The sequence below is a fragment of the Canis aureus genome, chromosome 24 (assembly GCF_053574225.1).
Source record: "Canis aureus isolate CA01 chromosome 24, VMU_Caureus_v.1.0, whole genome shotgun sequence".
Classification (NCBI taxonomy): Eukaryota; Metazoa; Chordata; class Mammalia; order Carnivora; family Canidae; genus Canis; species Canis aureus.
In genome coordinates this window covers 15941073-15956220 of record NC_135634.1, presented here as the reverse complement: position 1 = coordinate 15956220, position 15148 = coordinate 15941073, and the positions used below count along the sequence as shown (strand labels likewise).

The 15148-nt window shown below is 40.4% G+C and overlaps 1 protein-coding gene across 3 annotated transcripts in view; it reads left to right on the top strand.

Moving 5' to 3' along the window:
- TNFRSF19 (TNF receptor superfamily member 19) overlaps positions 1-13831 on the top strand; it is an 89335-nt gene extending 75504 nt beyond the window's left edge. For all 3 annotated transcript variants that reach the window (XM_077868389.1, XM_077868388.1, XM_077868390.1), the window contains 5 exons: positions 983-1147; positions 1591-1716; positions 5907-6009; positions 6498-6897; positions 10920-13831. In XM_077868389.1, the coding sequence (XP_077724515.1) occupies positions 983-1147; positions 1591-1716; positions 5907-6009; positions 6498-6897; positions 10920-10928 (803 nt within the window). In that variant the 3' untranslated portion in view covers positions 10929-13831. The remainder of the gene's footprint in view (positions 1-982; positions 1148-1590; positions 1717-5906; positions 6010-6497; positions 6898-10919) is intronic.
- Positions 13832-15148: the final 1317 nt, after the last annotated feature.

Genomic DNA, 15148 nt, shown 5'->3' with positions numbered 1-15148 from the left:
ATTTAAGTGAGTTCATGCTTCCCAGTACCCTAAGAAAGTTAAGTGCTAATTATATCATCATGATTAATAACAGCAATCAGTGGTTCTAGAGCACCGAGTACAGGGCCTGTTCTACATGCTTCACCTGATATAATGCATTTCATCCTTTCAACAGCCAGGTGAGACAGATCCTATTATTACCTCCATAGAACAGAGGTGCGAGTGATATTCTGTGAGATTGAATAATTGGCTCAGGGTTAGAAATCCAGAGGTTAAGCCAGGCAATGAGATTCCAGAACCTTAGCCCTTGACCATGATGCAATACCTCCCTCTAAAATAGAATCTCTTTCTTGACACTTTCTTAATACATTACTGTGCTGCCCAGCCATAGTATAGAAATAGTATTTGTTTGTTTGTTTTTTTCTCTAAAATTTAGCTGTTGTTCAGTAATTCAATAGCCAGGCATTAAAAAATGTTCACTGTCTCAGAGATTGGGGGTCACAATTAGGTTGTGAATGATCCCACTCCTTATTTTCCCTAAAGTTGCCCCAAAAAGCATCCCTTAAGTCAGTGTGTTTGAAAATGTAGGCAGTCTAATTCCAATCAAATAGCAAATATTACACACCTACTATGTGCCAAATGCTGTGTCAAGCACTGGGAGATGGAAAAAGATGAGGAATTCCAGCTGGCAAACAGCTCTGGTCTAGTGGGCCTAAAAGAACATTCAGGCAATGCAATGTGTTGAGGATTGTGTGTCCGCGGTGCTGTGGGAAAGGAGGAGTGGCACATCCACACATTTGGGGTGCAGGGTGAAGGTGCAGTGCTAAAGAGATCTTCTAAGAAGAGGGAACACTGAGCCTTCTTAGAATACCTCCTCTTGTTTTCTGGGGTCTGACTTACCTTCCATGAAGGCCATTATTAAAGATGACCCTCAAGTCAAGTGTAAGCATCAGAGTCTCCGAGGTTGTTGAGAGCCTGCTGACCCCCTTCTTGTGGTTTCCAGGTACCAGTAAGGTCAACCTCGTGAAAATCCCATCCACGGCCTCCAGCCCGCGGGACACAGCCCTGGCGGCCGTTATCTGCAGCGCCCTGGCCACTGTCCTGCTGGCCCTGCTCATCCTCTGTGTCATCTATTGTAAGAGGCAGTTTATGGAGAAAAAACCCAGCTGTGAGTTTGGAGCTCTTTCTGTTTGTTAGCATTTGGGTGAAATGTGTTTGTCATCATTGTCACCAGAGGGTCCACGAGGCCTTGACTGGGACAACAGTCAGGAGCTATAAAGGGACAGAGTGGATGTGGAAAGGGAGTCCATAGCCCCTTGGTCCCCCAGAGGCACCGCTTAATAAGGACATTGAAAAAGCAGCAGCATCCCCTGCCATCCGGCAAAAATGAAAGCCATTCCAAGTTGGCAACAGAAATGCTCTATAATTTGAGCTTTACCATATTAATTCCTATTTGTGCCTTCATGTAAGAAGAAATATTTTTAAATGTGAATGATGGTTGTCTTTCTCTTCAGAAATATAAGAGCTAGAGGGGTACCTGTCTGCATTAAGGTGTTCGTTGGTCTTTATAGAGGAGATGGTCTTCACTGACGGAATTCTCGCCCCCTGTAGGGTCTCTGAGAGCACAAGACATTCAGTACAACGGTTCTGAACTGTCATGTTTTGACAGACGTCGGCTCAACGAATCTGTTCCCAGAGCGTGTTGTCGGTGCCACCGGGACTCGGCCCAGACCTGTGGTAAGTGCAGCCAGTCAAGAGGCCATTCGGGGAGCACAAGGGACATAGACCTTGCAAACACTTGTCCCTGTTCGTCCCACAGCTAGGTTGCTCTGCTTGGTTTTCTAGTTAAAGCTAATCTTGTTAAATTATTCTCTGTCCCCCAATGGTTTGGGTGTTTTGAGCCTCTTAAGTATCAAACAGAAGCATCTCATTAAAATTCTAGAATTGTTCAGCAACATTTTAAGGCAAGTTTACCTTTATTGTTTTGGGCCAACTGATTGAAAATAGTATCCTCCTTTTGTAGAGTAGGAGTGTATATCTTGTCTTGTCTGTTGGATTCAAGCTGAACTTGGATGTGTCTTATTAATGTCTTTTTGGACATTAATAAGGAAGAGCAGGGAGAAAGATCTATGACAGGGGTTTACACATACCTCAGTTGCCCCTGGGACTACTGGCCGCAAGGAAGTTTAGGGAAGTCATGCAAATGGAAATTGGTTTCTCACCAGGGCAAAAAAAATGGGCAAAGATAATACTTTCTCTGCCACTTACTTATATTCATCAGTATGAGGTTCAAACACTTACACTTCCCTCTTGGCCCCCACTGTGAAGACCCCTCACCTCCTCTACAGAGTAGAATTGGATGGCAGCAGCCTTCCTAGATGTCTGGCCCTTCCTGCCTGGCCTTATGTTCTCATAGCACCTTTAAAGCAATGCCGAGAGTGCCATTTTGTCTCTCAGAGCCGCTCTTGAAGCTGAGTGTTTCAATCCACTTAGATTGACTGATGCTCTTGGAACTGTCCAGTCGTTCTTACCAAGAAATTACAGGATTCCATTTTCTGATCTAACGTTCCATATGTGGAGTAAGAAGTTTTCAGCAGACTTATTTTGCTACTGCTCATTACTGCCTTCTGTTTTAGGAATGGGCTGGGAACAAAATATAAGTCTTTCTGTGGCGTGTGTGGCTCTATTTTTGCCTTTGCCTATGTAGGTAATAGACCTCTAGACAGTCTTGACAATACCTGAGTGATCCCCAAAACACCGCCAGTGCTGGGGTTCCCAGACACTGTGCTGGCACAGCGTGGCTGGGGTCTGAGAGGGCAGGAATAATTCCTGAGAGATGAACTCCAATGTAGTAAAATGCAGCTTTGGGCAAACTCTGTCTCCTCTTAACATCTATCCAAAAAGAAAGATTAAATAGGCAGATGGCGTTGGCGCACATCCTCCTAAAAGAACACCAAGCCTAGAAAGGTTCAGGATAGCTGACCACTTATATGTGGTTTCCTGCTTTATGGCAGTGCCTTTTTTCTTCTGTCTTTTTACTTTGACATAATTTAAGACTTAAAAAAATGTTGAAAGAATGATACAAAGACTTCTGACGCTGTCTTCACCCAGATTCCCCAAATAACAACATTTTATCTCATTTCCACATCTGCTTTAACATTTTTCTAAGTAGCATAGAGATATATGTACTTATACACAATTTTTCCATCTCCGCTTAAAAATCAGTTGCAAATGATGATCTACTTTCCCCTCAATACTAATCATGTTTGTTTCCAAAGAACAAGAACATTTTCTTACAGAACAGCACAGTTTATGAAAATCAGGAAATTGACGTTAAATCAAAGCTATCGTATAATCTATAGAGCGTATTCAGATTTTCTTAATTGTTGCAAAAATGTCCTTTATAGTAAAAGAAAATCCCAAATGACATTGTTGCATTTAGTTGTCAAATCTCTTTACCTTATTTTAATCTGACATAGGTCCTTAATCTTTCATGACATTATTATTTTTGACAAGCACAGGCCAGTAATTTTGTAGAATGACCCTCAGTTTGGGTTTGCCTGATGTTTCTGTAAGACTATATTGAGAAATACTGCAGAGGTGATGCTGTGTCCTTCCCAGTGTCCCTCATCAAGAGTCACAGCATGTGTGGCTGTCCTGTTCTGGTCGGGGTAATTTGGGTCCCTTCGTTAAGGTGGCACCTGCCAGGTTTCTCTGCTGTAACGTTAGTGTTCTTCTCTTTGTAGTTCATCAGTACCTTGCAGGAGACTCTCTGAGACTATGTAAATATGTAAATACCCTGTTAACTCTCCAAACTTTCACCCAGGAGTTTAGCATCCACTGATGATTCTTACCTGAATCAGTCATTACGATGATGGTTACAAACGCTTGTGTTGTAATTCCATCATTCTCTCCACCTTTATTAGTTGGCTTCCTACAGCAAGAAAGAACTTCTTCCTCATTTATTTATTTGAATTAATGTGGACTTGTGGGCTCTATTCCACGGCGTATGCTCCTTTGCTATCATCATTTACGTTGTTACTCACATTTTCCTAGGTTTGGCCAGTGCATGTCCCTTCATGCCGCCTCATGTGTCATTTTGACGTGTCCTAGTTATTCTTTTAGCACTTTCTTAATTTCTGGGACACAAAATAAGTTCCAGGCTCATCTTGCACTTTTGCTGCTTGAGCCCCAGAAACAGTCATTTTGAAAAGGAAAAGCAGTGCCTTTTGCTTTTAAATAATTTTGAAATGTCTCACGGTGAGCGTGACATGGGCTTGCTGAGTTGACTGGCCATGGATCCAGGGAAGTTCCCCATGCTCACAGCAGCACAGTGACATATACTCACTTAGCACAAGGTGGGGCCCACACTGAGAGAGATTTAGGCGAATGTGTGCAGTTATCCAGCCTACCTCACACTGGTTCACAAATGCATGTCAATGTTTAACATTCATTTTCAAAAAGAAAACTATTAATTCCACAATATTTTTTCCTTTTGATAAAAGAGAGAATTACTCATGAAAACTTGGGTTACACACATAAACATATAGATGTATATGTAAACATATAATTTCTCCACATCTTTTTCTCTCTTTCTGTATGTGTCTCTATATTTGTATGCTTTAGTATGTATATGGTTCTATGAAACCAGAATTATATATGTATGTGTATACAGAGAGAAAAGTTCACTAAATGTTGATAGTGTATATTTCCAGTTCATGAAGTTAGGTAATAGTTATTTTTAAATTTCTTATCTTAATCCCTCTCCTTAAAATCTTTTTTTTTTTTTTAATTTCTTTTCTGGGACACCTGGGTGGCTCAGTGATTGAGTGTCTGCCTTTGGCTCAGGTCGGGATCCCAGGATCCTGGGATGGAGTCCCATATCAGGCTCCCCACAGGGAGCTGCTGCTCCCTCTGCCTATGTCTCTGCCTCTTTCTGTGTCTGTCATTAATAAATAAATAAAATATTTAAGTTTAAAAAAATTAAAAAAAAATTTTTTCTTCAGTAGGCTTATATTATCTTTGTAATCAAACATCTATGCTGCCTCAGTGAACAAAATGGTTTGTAAAGATGTGTGTACACATCTAGTTGCTCCTTACATTACATTCCTAGAAGTAAAAAAAATAATAATAATTACTGTGTGTGAGTCTGTGTTTGTGTGTGTTAAGGGTTTGAATGTGTTTATGTTCTTGTTCTAACTGCTAGTCCACTCAGCAGAAATATGCTCTTGTTTCTACCATTTCTGTTCTACCATTGATGTAGGACAGTCTCATTTCACATTTGCTTTCACAGGCTGTGTCCTTACCTTTCAGTGTTATTTTTTATTGTGGTAAAATGTCAGATGAAATGTATCATTTTAACATCATTTAAGTGTGCAGTTCAGTGGCATTGAGTCCATTCCCACTGTTATACAGCCATCGCCACCAGTCATCAGCAGAGCCCCTTCATCTTTCCAAACTGAAGCTCCATCTCCAGTAAAGTGACCTGCCGCCCCCATGTCCCATTTTCCACCAGCCCCAGCACCACCATTCAGCCTGTCTGGGTTTGACTACCCGAGGTACTTCATACAAGCACTTCAGCATTTTTGTAAGATAACAAAAAAGAGAGATTTTTTTTTTTAAGATTTTATTTATTCAGAGAGAGGCAGAGACACAGACAGAGGGAGAAGCAGGCTCCCTGCTGCAGGGAGCCTGATATAGGACTTGATCCCAGGACCCCAGGATCATGACCTGAGCTGAAGGCAGATGCTCAACCACTGAGCCACCCAGGCTTCCCAAAAGAGAGAGAATTAAACCTCATATTTCCTTTCCCCAAAGAGTCACCCAAAGGGGAATAGCTGAATTTTCTCCAGCACTGTTGAGCCGGTATTAAAGAGAAAGTTCCCAGAAGACAGCCTTGTGCTTCACACCTCTGCTGGCTTCCCTAGGGCCTGTCCACTTGATTCCATCTCTGTGCTGTGATGAGGCCTGCAGCGGGGACCGGGTGACTCTTGGCTGTAGGGTGCATTCCAAGGCCACTCTTCAGGAGAGGTAACTCGGTATTTTTAATCCATATAATGCATGTCCCCTTGTGCAAATATGCATTCTACTAATCTAGCACTTTTCATGTCAAACTATGAGACATCATTTACAAAATATTATTAATGACATTCTGGACATCGGAGGGGGACAAAGCCTTGGCAAGAGGTAAATGAGTCTCTCAGGGTTACTGATATCCAGTGCGACTTTCTTTATACTCTACACTCCATTAATTTTGTTTTTGTCTCATATTCATGATTTGTGACACTTCTGTCATAACTATGTTGATTAGAAGTAGGTATAAACATTCAGCTTTAAAGTAAGTGGAGAAATTAAACTTTTTGTATGGAAGCAAGTTTATAGCAAAGGAAGCACTAGAATTCTGACGTAATCAGTTGTTGTTGCATCTAGAAAACTTGAAAGCAGAGCTGGCGTGTTGCTTTGTATTGGTGTTTTTCCTCCCCATAGGTGACTTAAAGATCTTTTGAATGTGTGTTTAGACACACAGGTCCAGCAGGGGAGACCATGCCCACGTTCTTCGGGTCCCTTTCAAGGTCCATCTGTGGTGAGTTTTCAGACGCCTGGCCTCTGATGCAGAATCCCATTTGTGATGATGACATCTCTTTTTGTGACTCATATCCTGAACTCCCCGGAGAAGAAACTCATTCTCTCAGTCCAGAGAACGAAAGCTCATCATCTTTGGATTCAAACAGTAGCCAGGATTTGGTTGGTGGAGCTCTTCCAGAGCATTCTGAAAACTTTATGGAAACTACTGATTTCTCTAGACATAACAGCCCCCCGACAGAACCAGTGCTGACTCAGAATACACTGACTACCAGAAGCCAGCTACGGCAGGAGAGTGGTGACATCACTGACCTGACCACTCAGACATCCCTGCAGGTAAGGCAGTGACTGGCCTCAATGAAGACACAGCATTGACTCAGGACAGACCCAACGGGTTGGAACTCCTCTCACCATAGAAGGTGGGGGGACCTGATGAGAAAGTTTTTCCATCCTTCATAACTTCTTGGTCTTATATGGATGGAGAATATGTTTTAAATTAAATTACAAGTGGGTTTTGTTTTATTTTTTCAATGCATAGGCACTCTGGTCATAATGAGCTCCATCCTTTTACTCCTTGTAAATCCAGGTACTTAGCACAGCACCCCCAGCAACGTTCCTGGTTGAGAGACATGAGTTAGTCACAGGAGCATCTTGTAAACAGTTCCTCACCATCGCTTGATTCACCGTCGTTAATGGGAATTTTGATCTCCCCAAGCTTCTCCTTTCCCTCTTTTTCTGATGTTTTTGAGATTGCTCTGCTTTCACTGATCTTTTTGGTTAGAAATTGATTGTCAGTCATGATCTGGGTCCAAAGACTGCATAATAACCTTCTAGAAGAAAGGGCTTGAAATCAGATTTGCAAGGAGATAGAGATGGTGACTGAGGGGACATGGGGCTTTTGGGCAGGCTGCAGGGCAAGAGGCAGAGAAGCATCAGGGAAACCAATGCCTCTTCCGGTGAGGATATAGCCATTCCTGAATTTGACTTACTGTCTACAAGCATTTCCTTCATGTGAGCCCATATAATGTCGGAATATATTCTTTCTGAAAAGATGTCAACCTTTAGTGTAAGAGCAGAGTGTCAGCAAGAGTGAGGCTCCCAGGCCCCACAAGGCCTACACGCATAGCCTTGCTCTCACTGCTTGTGAGCAACCAATTCAGTCTGAAGCCAAAGTGTGAGTGGAGGTGTGCTCCTTTGAAGAAGAGCCTGTAGGTTATGTGTTGATCTAAATCTATAGTACTTTTTTTCTCAACTACAAAAAAAAAAAAAAAAATTCTATAGAGACTTCATAGAGAATTCTATGCAGAAAGCATTTGTTGACTTTGGAGAAAAATAATTTTGTTTTTCTCAAAATAAAGGAAATGAAGAGTTAAGGGAAGAAAAGCCAACAAATTAGGCATTTAAATTGTAAAATACATCTCTCTGTAGCAGAGAAAGAGCCTTTACTGACCTTGTTCTGTTGAACCATCCTGTAATTTTTGTAATTTCCATAATAATAGTAAGAAAAGACAACAATTAGCAGAGTTGTGAGCTGTGTGTGGGTCTCAAGAATGGACAGTGGCCCACAAGCCTTGGGGGCTGAGCATACCCAGCTGCCTAGAGGAGGACGTAACAGGCCCTAAGAGCAGGTGAGAGAGGCAAAAGACAGCTAACGCCAATTTCCCAGCCGGCTGCTTTGCCAAGTACTCTACAAGTCTTGAGAGACTCTTAAAATTAAATCAGTGACACAATTTCATTACATGCTGAAGTTTCTTTGCTATCAAGTCAATTGGTTTTGATCATAAACTTGCTTTTACTTTCACAAATGTCTGTAGTTACCTCTTCCCACACATCTGTTCTTAGGCACAAATTCTTAGGGACCTAGAATTGTGTTCCCAGGGACCATCTATGGTTTTTCAGACCATTGTCAGCAAATAGAATTACCACTCATCTTCATTGTGTAGCTTGTCCCCACTTTCATGATGTAAATTTTGAAACTAAGGAGTGAAACATCTTGATGCCAAGTCATATCAGAACCGACTCAATGTCTATCTTTTTCTATTTGTATCATTGGTGAGATGGGGGCAGGAGTAAGCAGTATTATTACAGTTATATGAATGTAAATCATTTAGTGTAGAAGATTGGTGTATATAATGGCATTAACTTCTTTTCAGAGACGGTTGTCAAGGTAATCATGATCTCCATAAAGATACTTTCAACTCAGATTATCATGAAAAGAAATGATAATTACATATAAAATGAATGAGAAAATGTAACATTCAAGTTACACAATGTCATTTATTAGTGAAAGGTTTATTAGCTTTCTAAGATATGTTATCTTAGAATTCTTACATAATGTGGTAAATATAAATGAGGCATTCTGAATTCTGGAAAGGAATTTTTAAAACATGAATCATTTCAGTTTTCCCCCTATAATTAAAAACAACACAATCTTTTGAGCCCATTTTAAGAGATAATCTTTTCCAGGTTCTGAAAAGCACTTTGCCTTTGGTTGCATTTATTGAATACTTAGTGAGTGAACTTTAATCTTCAAGAGCAAACAGGAGAGAGATATAACTTTACTTCCTTGGGAGACTGACCCTCTTTGCTTCAAGGGTCAGCCGAGTATTTAGCTCAACAGTTCTGTTTTTGTCAATACATTAGATTCCAAAAGGAAATTCAGACTTCCTTTTAATAGGTTGATTCTCCAAGATAGAGAACATACTTACTTCTCATAAAGAATTTGTTTTCATCAACTTGGTATTATGGACCAAAAAACTTCCAGTTCCTTGAGTTTGTGTTTAGTTAGCTTGGTCCATGGGCTCATTCCTAATTCAGGACAGCATGGTATTTCTGTTTGAGAAATACAGAAAGGCTGCAAGAGTCATTATAGCATCCCCCCCCCCACACTTTAGTGATTTATTTATCCTTATTTTCAAAGGACCTTTAAATTCCTACCTAAGTATTCACTCATATTTTCACAATTCCTTTCTTCTCTCCAGCTTTATTGAGATAGAATTGACACATCACATGGCAGTGTGATGATTTGATAAACATCTATATTGCAAAATTCACAATGGCTCTTTTGTCTTACAGGGTCAGATTGCTAATGCATGATGCATTTGTTTCCAAAAACTGTATTTTTACACAGTAGTTTTCTTGTGGGTGGTTTAAGACCACCCAGAATCAGATGTTGATAGTTTTATGGTGCAGGATAAAGCACATAGGTGTGAGAACCTTCTTTAGTCTGAATGACACAGTTCCAATCAAATTTTCCCTATACACACATCCCCAGAAAAGGGATAGAACTAAAATATTTGGGACATCATTTGCTAAAATCCTTGGGAGAATGAGGCCAACCTGTTTACTTACAGGAAAAGCTTTTTTGGTGATGTTTTTCACCATCATTGAAAATGTCAACATGAAATAATAGAAGGAATGGTAGAAAAGATATGAGATGACCTAGGTTCTAGTAGCTTGGTCTCTTAAAAGCCCTATTTTTTTTTCCATATCAGCAAAATGAGTACTATTTGTCTCCCATAGTAGCATTCATATGGGTATTACTATCATATCAATTGATCAATATATTTGATGAAACCATTTCAGATTTTTGAGAGTTCTTTCAGAAGCTTCTATTTCTAGAAGCTTCTTTCTCCTTCGACCTAGGGAATAAAGTATTTGTAAACTTACCTGATATGTCACCAATGCCCAATTAGTAGTAAAGAAGTGAATGAAAGGTTAACATAAAATGAAGATTCTTTTCATTTGCAGTAACGTGCAGTTGGCTGATGCCTCCAGAAGTTAGATCGCTGCCCTTCTGTGACAAAGGACAGCTCTAAGCATGCCCCTTTGCTGAGGATATTTGCCCTTGGAAGAGTGAGGAGAAGATGATTAGATGAGAACTCATTTCCAAACTATCTCTAAACTTTCTCCAGTGGTTTAGCAGAAGTTTTAAATGCAAAGAATGAGAATGTGACTATTCATTAATCATCTTTGTTCTGAAGGGACTAAAGGATCCTAACATCTTGCCTACAACTGCTTTAAGAGTGCAGCATTGAAACAAGCTTTAAATGTTTGAAAGGGGTCGAAAATGAGCAAAAGAATCATTGTTTAATACACTTGTTTCTGCGGGTCATATTATCAATTCTGCAGTGTTATTTGCAAATACTGAGTGACTGTGAGTTGTTATAAAAATCTTTATTTTATCCTCAGAGTATGTGCATACCTGGATATCCAAACACTGTTAATGAACTACCTGTCCATATGTTATTAAAATCACATGTACGACAAGTAAACGTTATGTATAATTGTCACAGACTATAGCTCAGCAGTTTTCACTTGTATTATTTTTCAAGCTTTCCTTTCTGTTGCTGTTTTAGGAAGCTTAAAGGAGTTGCTTCTTTCTGCCGTTGAAGCATATGGATGGAACCCACCGGGCACTCGCCCCTCCGCTTAGGCTTATGAACTGAGCACAGTCTGGACCCTGCGCGGCTTCTGGGGGAAAAGAAAATAAATCTGAACCAAACTGATGGCGTTTTAAGCCTTTCAACCAGTTGCTTCTGAGCCAGACCAGCTGTAAGCTGAAACCTCAAGCAATAACAAGGAAAGACTCCAGGCACTCACAATACTTTGCATCTTTCCTAAACAAGAAGCTTCTATGCCACAAGCGTGACTTCAAAGACTGATGGGTCGAGTTTGCAGCCTACGAGATTATGAGCATATAACAAGAAACAGAAATGCATTCATGCTTATTTTCACGGCGAATGTGGTTTTACCGGACTGAAGACCCAGACTCTATGTTTTTTCATTTATACTTTCTCTCCAGGAATAATTTCATATAGCCAATTATCCTACTAAAAGTCAGTGTCAGATTAGTTACCTGAGTTATTATGTCGAAGCGTTCAAAAATGAGTGTTTGTATGTGATGAAACTCACTTTTTCATCATCTGATTAGCTTAAGAGGTTATAATTGACTTCATATTGCCTGCCTAAATCATGGGTTTGTTAGAAGAAGGCAACTGGCCTGACTAGGAATCAGAGGAGGGCAAGCCTTCTCCAGAACGGAGAACCTGTAACCTTAGCTACTGACTTGTGAACCCCTGCCGGAGCTGGTAATGAGAGGAGCCTGAGCTGGGGAAGTGGTGGGGAAAGAGCTGCCCACCACCCTGTGTTAAAAACCACTTAGCACATGTATCCTAGAGACTTGGATACAATGATTAGCATATTTCTGTGAAAAGCAATTGATATGGAAGCATTTGTTACTTCTGACTCTGTGATTGAGCTTAGAAGATCCAGAATTTCTCTCTTATAGAAAAGTGATAATTTATAAAGATAATTTTCCTCCCCTCCCCTCCTTCTGCCTCCAAAGCCTACCAGCCTGTCCTCTATACCTATGAGTTTATTTTTGTTTTTGTTTTTGCGTCATATCTTATAACTAAGGGCTTTAGAAATTACTGCTTATCTGGTTCCCCTCCTGCTGGAATGTAACACCCAGCGAACCGTCTTAAGAGACTGCACTACATACTAGAATGGGAAGAAAAAGCAGGCAGCCTAGAGGAGAGCAGTTCATAACTGCCCTCATGGAGTCCGCCCAAGTGTTACAGTGGTCCCTCCGACTGTGCACATTTCGTTAGTACAGTCATCTGCCATAGGCAGTGATGCTGGATTTAAGTGTGGCGTCAGGCGCCCCATCCCTTACATCCTTGGTGTTTACACACTAGAATTTTCTCTACAGCTAAGAGAGACAATGAACCCAGTTCAGCCACAAACCGGAAGATGGCTCATTTGCTCTTAATCTTTACACCCTGGAGAGGAATTACTTGAGCAGGATTTATCTGTTTCCTACTTGAACCTACATGATCAGCTCTGGCCTTTGTCTTTTCACATTTGCACTTAAAAAAGAAATCGAACATCACTGTGTTTGAGTGCACTAAAATACGTAGTTTCCCAATTGCCCCACCCAGATCACTCTTTTACCTAACATTAAATTGAACTAAAAAAGATCTGTCTTTCTTAGGACTTTTTATCTTCTCACTTATTAGACCATGCTTCTCTCTCTCTGTAGGAAGTTAGGAACATCTAATGAGCCTTCTTCTTGGTAGCTGGACCGGTTTCTCTCCCCATGGTTTTAGGCTCTAATATGTGTGGATTAGCTTGCCTGTGCTTGGTTCTTCTCGTGACCTCAGTTCCTTGAACCAAAATAAGAAATTAGAATCATCTCAGGGTGACCCACAATCTTTTGTGTCTCCCTAGTACCCTCTTTTCTTTTCCTTTTGGAGCATTCACCAATGGTTTTTAAATTTTGATAAGTCGCCAGCTCTTAGGAGAGTTGCCTTTAGGAAAGTCATGTAAAATATTTAGGATTTGACCACAAGATGTCTATGAAAATGCACACTAGAGTTTCCTCGAGTGGCTTCACTGTAATTCACATATGTATGCCATTGTTTGCAATCTGAGCGTTTTGTTTTGACAGAGGATGATCAAAGTAGGCCCGGGTTGTGCTGCTTCTGGTGACCTGAATATATTTTCCACATGTAGAAACCCTCCTCAACTTCAAAGACAAACACTTGCTGGAGAGAGCTAGATGGATGGGAATGAGACTGTGGCCCTAAACCCTGAAACATCACTTTGGATCAGTGAGGAAATACTTAGGGTTGAAAGCTGATTTCATTTGATACTAAATTTGAAAATTCCAGGGTTATTTTATCAAGATGAAGACATTTTACCACCACCTACTGCAGAAACATATAATAATGTTAGATTCTATACTCTGTGTAAACACTTGAGAGGAAAAGCCCAATCTGCATTTCCCATAGTTGGAATATCCTACAGCGATCACAGGAACTCAGTCTCTAGGATGTGGATGCCAGGAAATCATCATCAGGTAATAAAAGGGCTGGGAGTGAGAACTGGTGTGACTTCAAACATTACAGAGACCCACCAACAAGAATGAGACAAGGATTTGGTGACCGACCATGTAAAGGCAAGGGTTTCCTCATTTTGTGTATATGGAATATATTTTTCAAATATAGATTTTCTACTTTAGATAAAATGTTACTGTTGCTAATACCTAGTTAAGCTTTATTGTTCATGGTAGTAAAAAAAAAAATTGAAGAGAAAAGGAAAAAAAGTCCATCATTGCTTGAAGGTCACCAGCTTGAATCAATTTAGATTTCATCATTACTATTTTGCATACTGGAATTTATAAATTTGTAAATTTTCATTTTCTTATACAAATTGTTTTGTAATATCCTTTTTTATATGTGAATAAAATCGTTACCTGGTATTCGTATTGACATGTCCAGTAAGAAGATGATTGGCGATCAGAATGTGGATTTGTTTTCCATTCCTGCTCTCCACCTGGGGGGTCTCACTAAGTTGTGATCCTTCCACTATAACCCTCTCTGGCCCTCAACTCTTGTGAGGGGGATTTGAAATCCTTCATAGTGACCTGGTTGTATTTCTCAGGTATGTCAAGCTACTGAAGAATGCTCTGAGTTATTTGAGAAGTTTTTGGCATCAAGATTCTATTATCTCTTTTTCCTCCTTCATTTTATGACACAAAGATGAAAAGAACTAAAGGAGGAGAGGTTTTATATTCATTCTTTGTGGAGGTCAGTAGGATGTTTTCTGCGGAGGAGTGGACCCACTCCCACAGAGTGACACTGGTTACTGTAAGAGTTTCTTTTTTCCTTCCCAGCTTCTGACCTTCCTTCCCTTTGGTAAAGCTTTTAAAGCTATTATTAGATATTGAGAGAGGACTTTAAACTTCCTGGAAAAAATTGGGTTATTTTAAAGGGACGCCATATTCTCTCAGCGGGTTAGACTGTAGTGTTAAAATGACACTATGGGTTCCCTAAGGGAAAGACAATAGCTTCTTTTTTTTTTTTAATTGTACTTATTTATTTGAGAGAGAGACAAAGCATGAGAAAGAGAGTATGAGCAGGGAGAAGGGTAGAGGGAGAAGCAGACTCCCCATTGAACAGGAGCCCAAGGTGGGACTGGATCCCAGGACCCCAAGATCATAACCAGAGCCAAAAGCAGACACTTAACCAACTAAACCACCCGTGCGCCCGGGACATTAGCTTCTCTTCCCCTTCTACACCTCCACCCACACACCGGCTCCTTGGCTCAAGTAGACTTTTCCCATGTGCATGCAATCCAGTTGGGCTTGTGAGTACCATCAACTCTCTGAGAAAAGTAAGTCAAAGCCTGTGAGGTTCTAACAAGAGGTACTCTCTAGTCACATAAACAACTTATTTTCATTATTACCACTATTATAAAGGTCTCTTTGCAGTTGGCTACTTGTCATTCTGAATTCGTCTATTAGTGCTATTTTAACTTGAGGAGGTATTGTCTAATTTCCTTAAAAGCACCCGATAAGCTACATAAATGCTAGCTTAAATTTATCAATCAGTCATCTTGAAACTAAACAACAGTCTGAGAATCTCCAAAGTCTTCTATAATATCTAAGAAATTTCAGTATGACCTGGTATGTGGTTGTAGTCATGTAATTAAATGGAATCAAGTCAACAGTGCACAGTAGCAGTGGCTGTGTCACCTTTCAGCCAGAGGAAGGTCACAAGGTTTCTCCTGTAGAGACCAGACC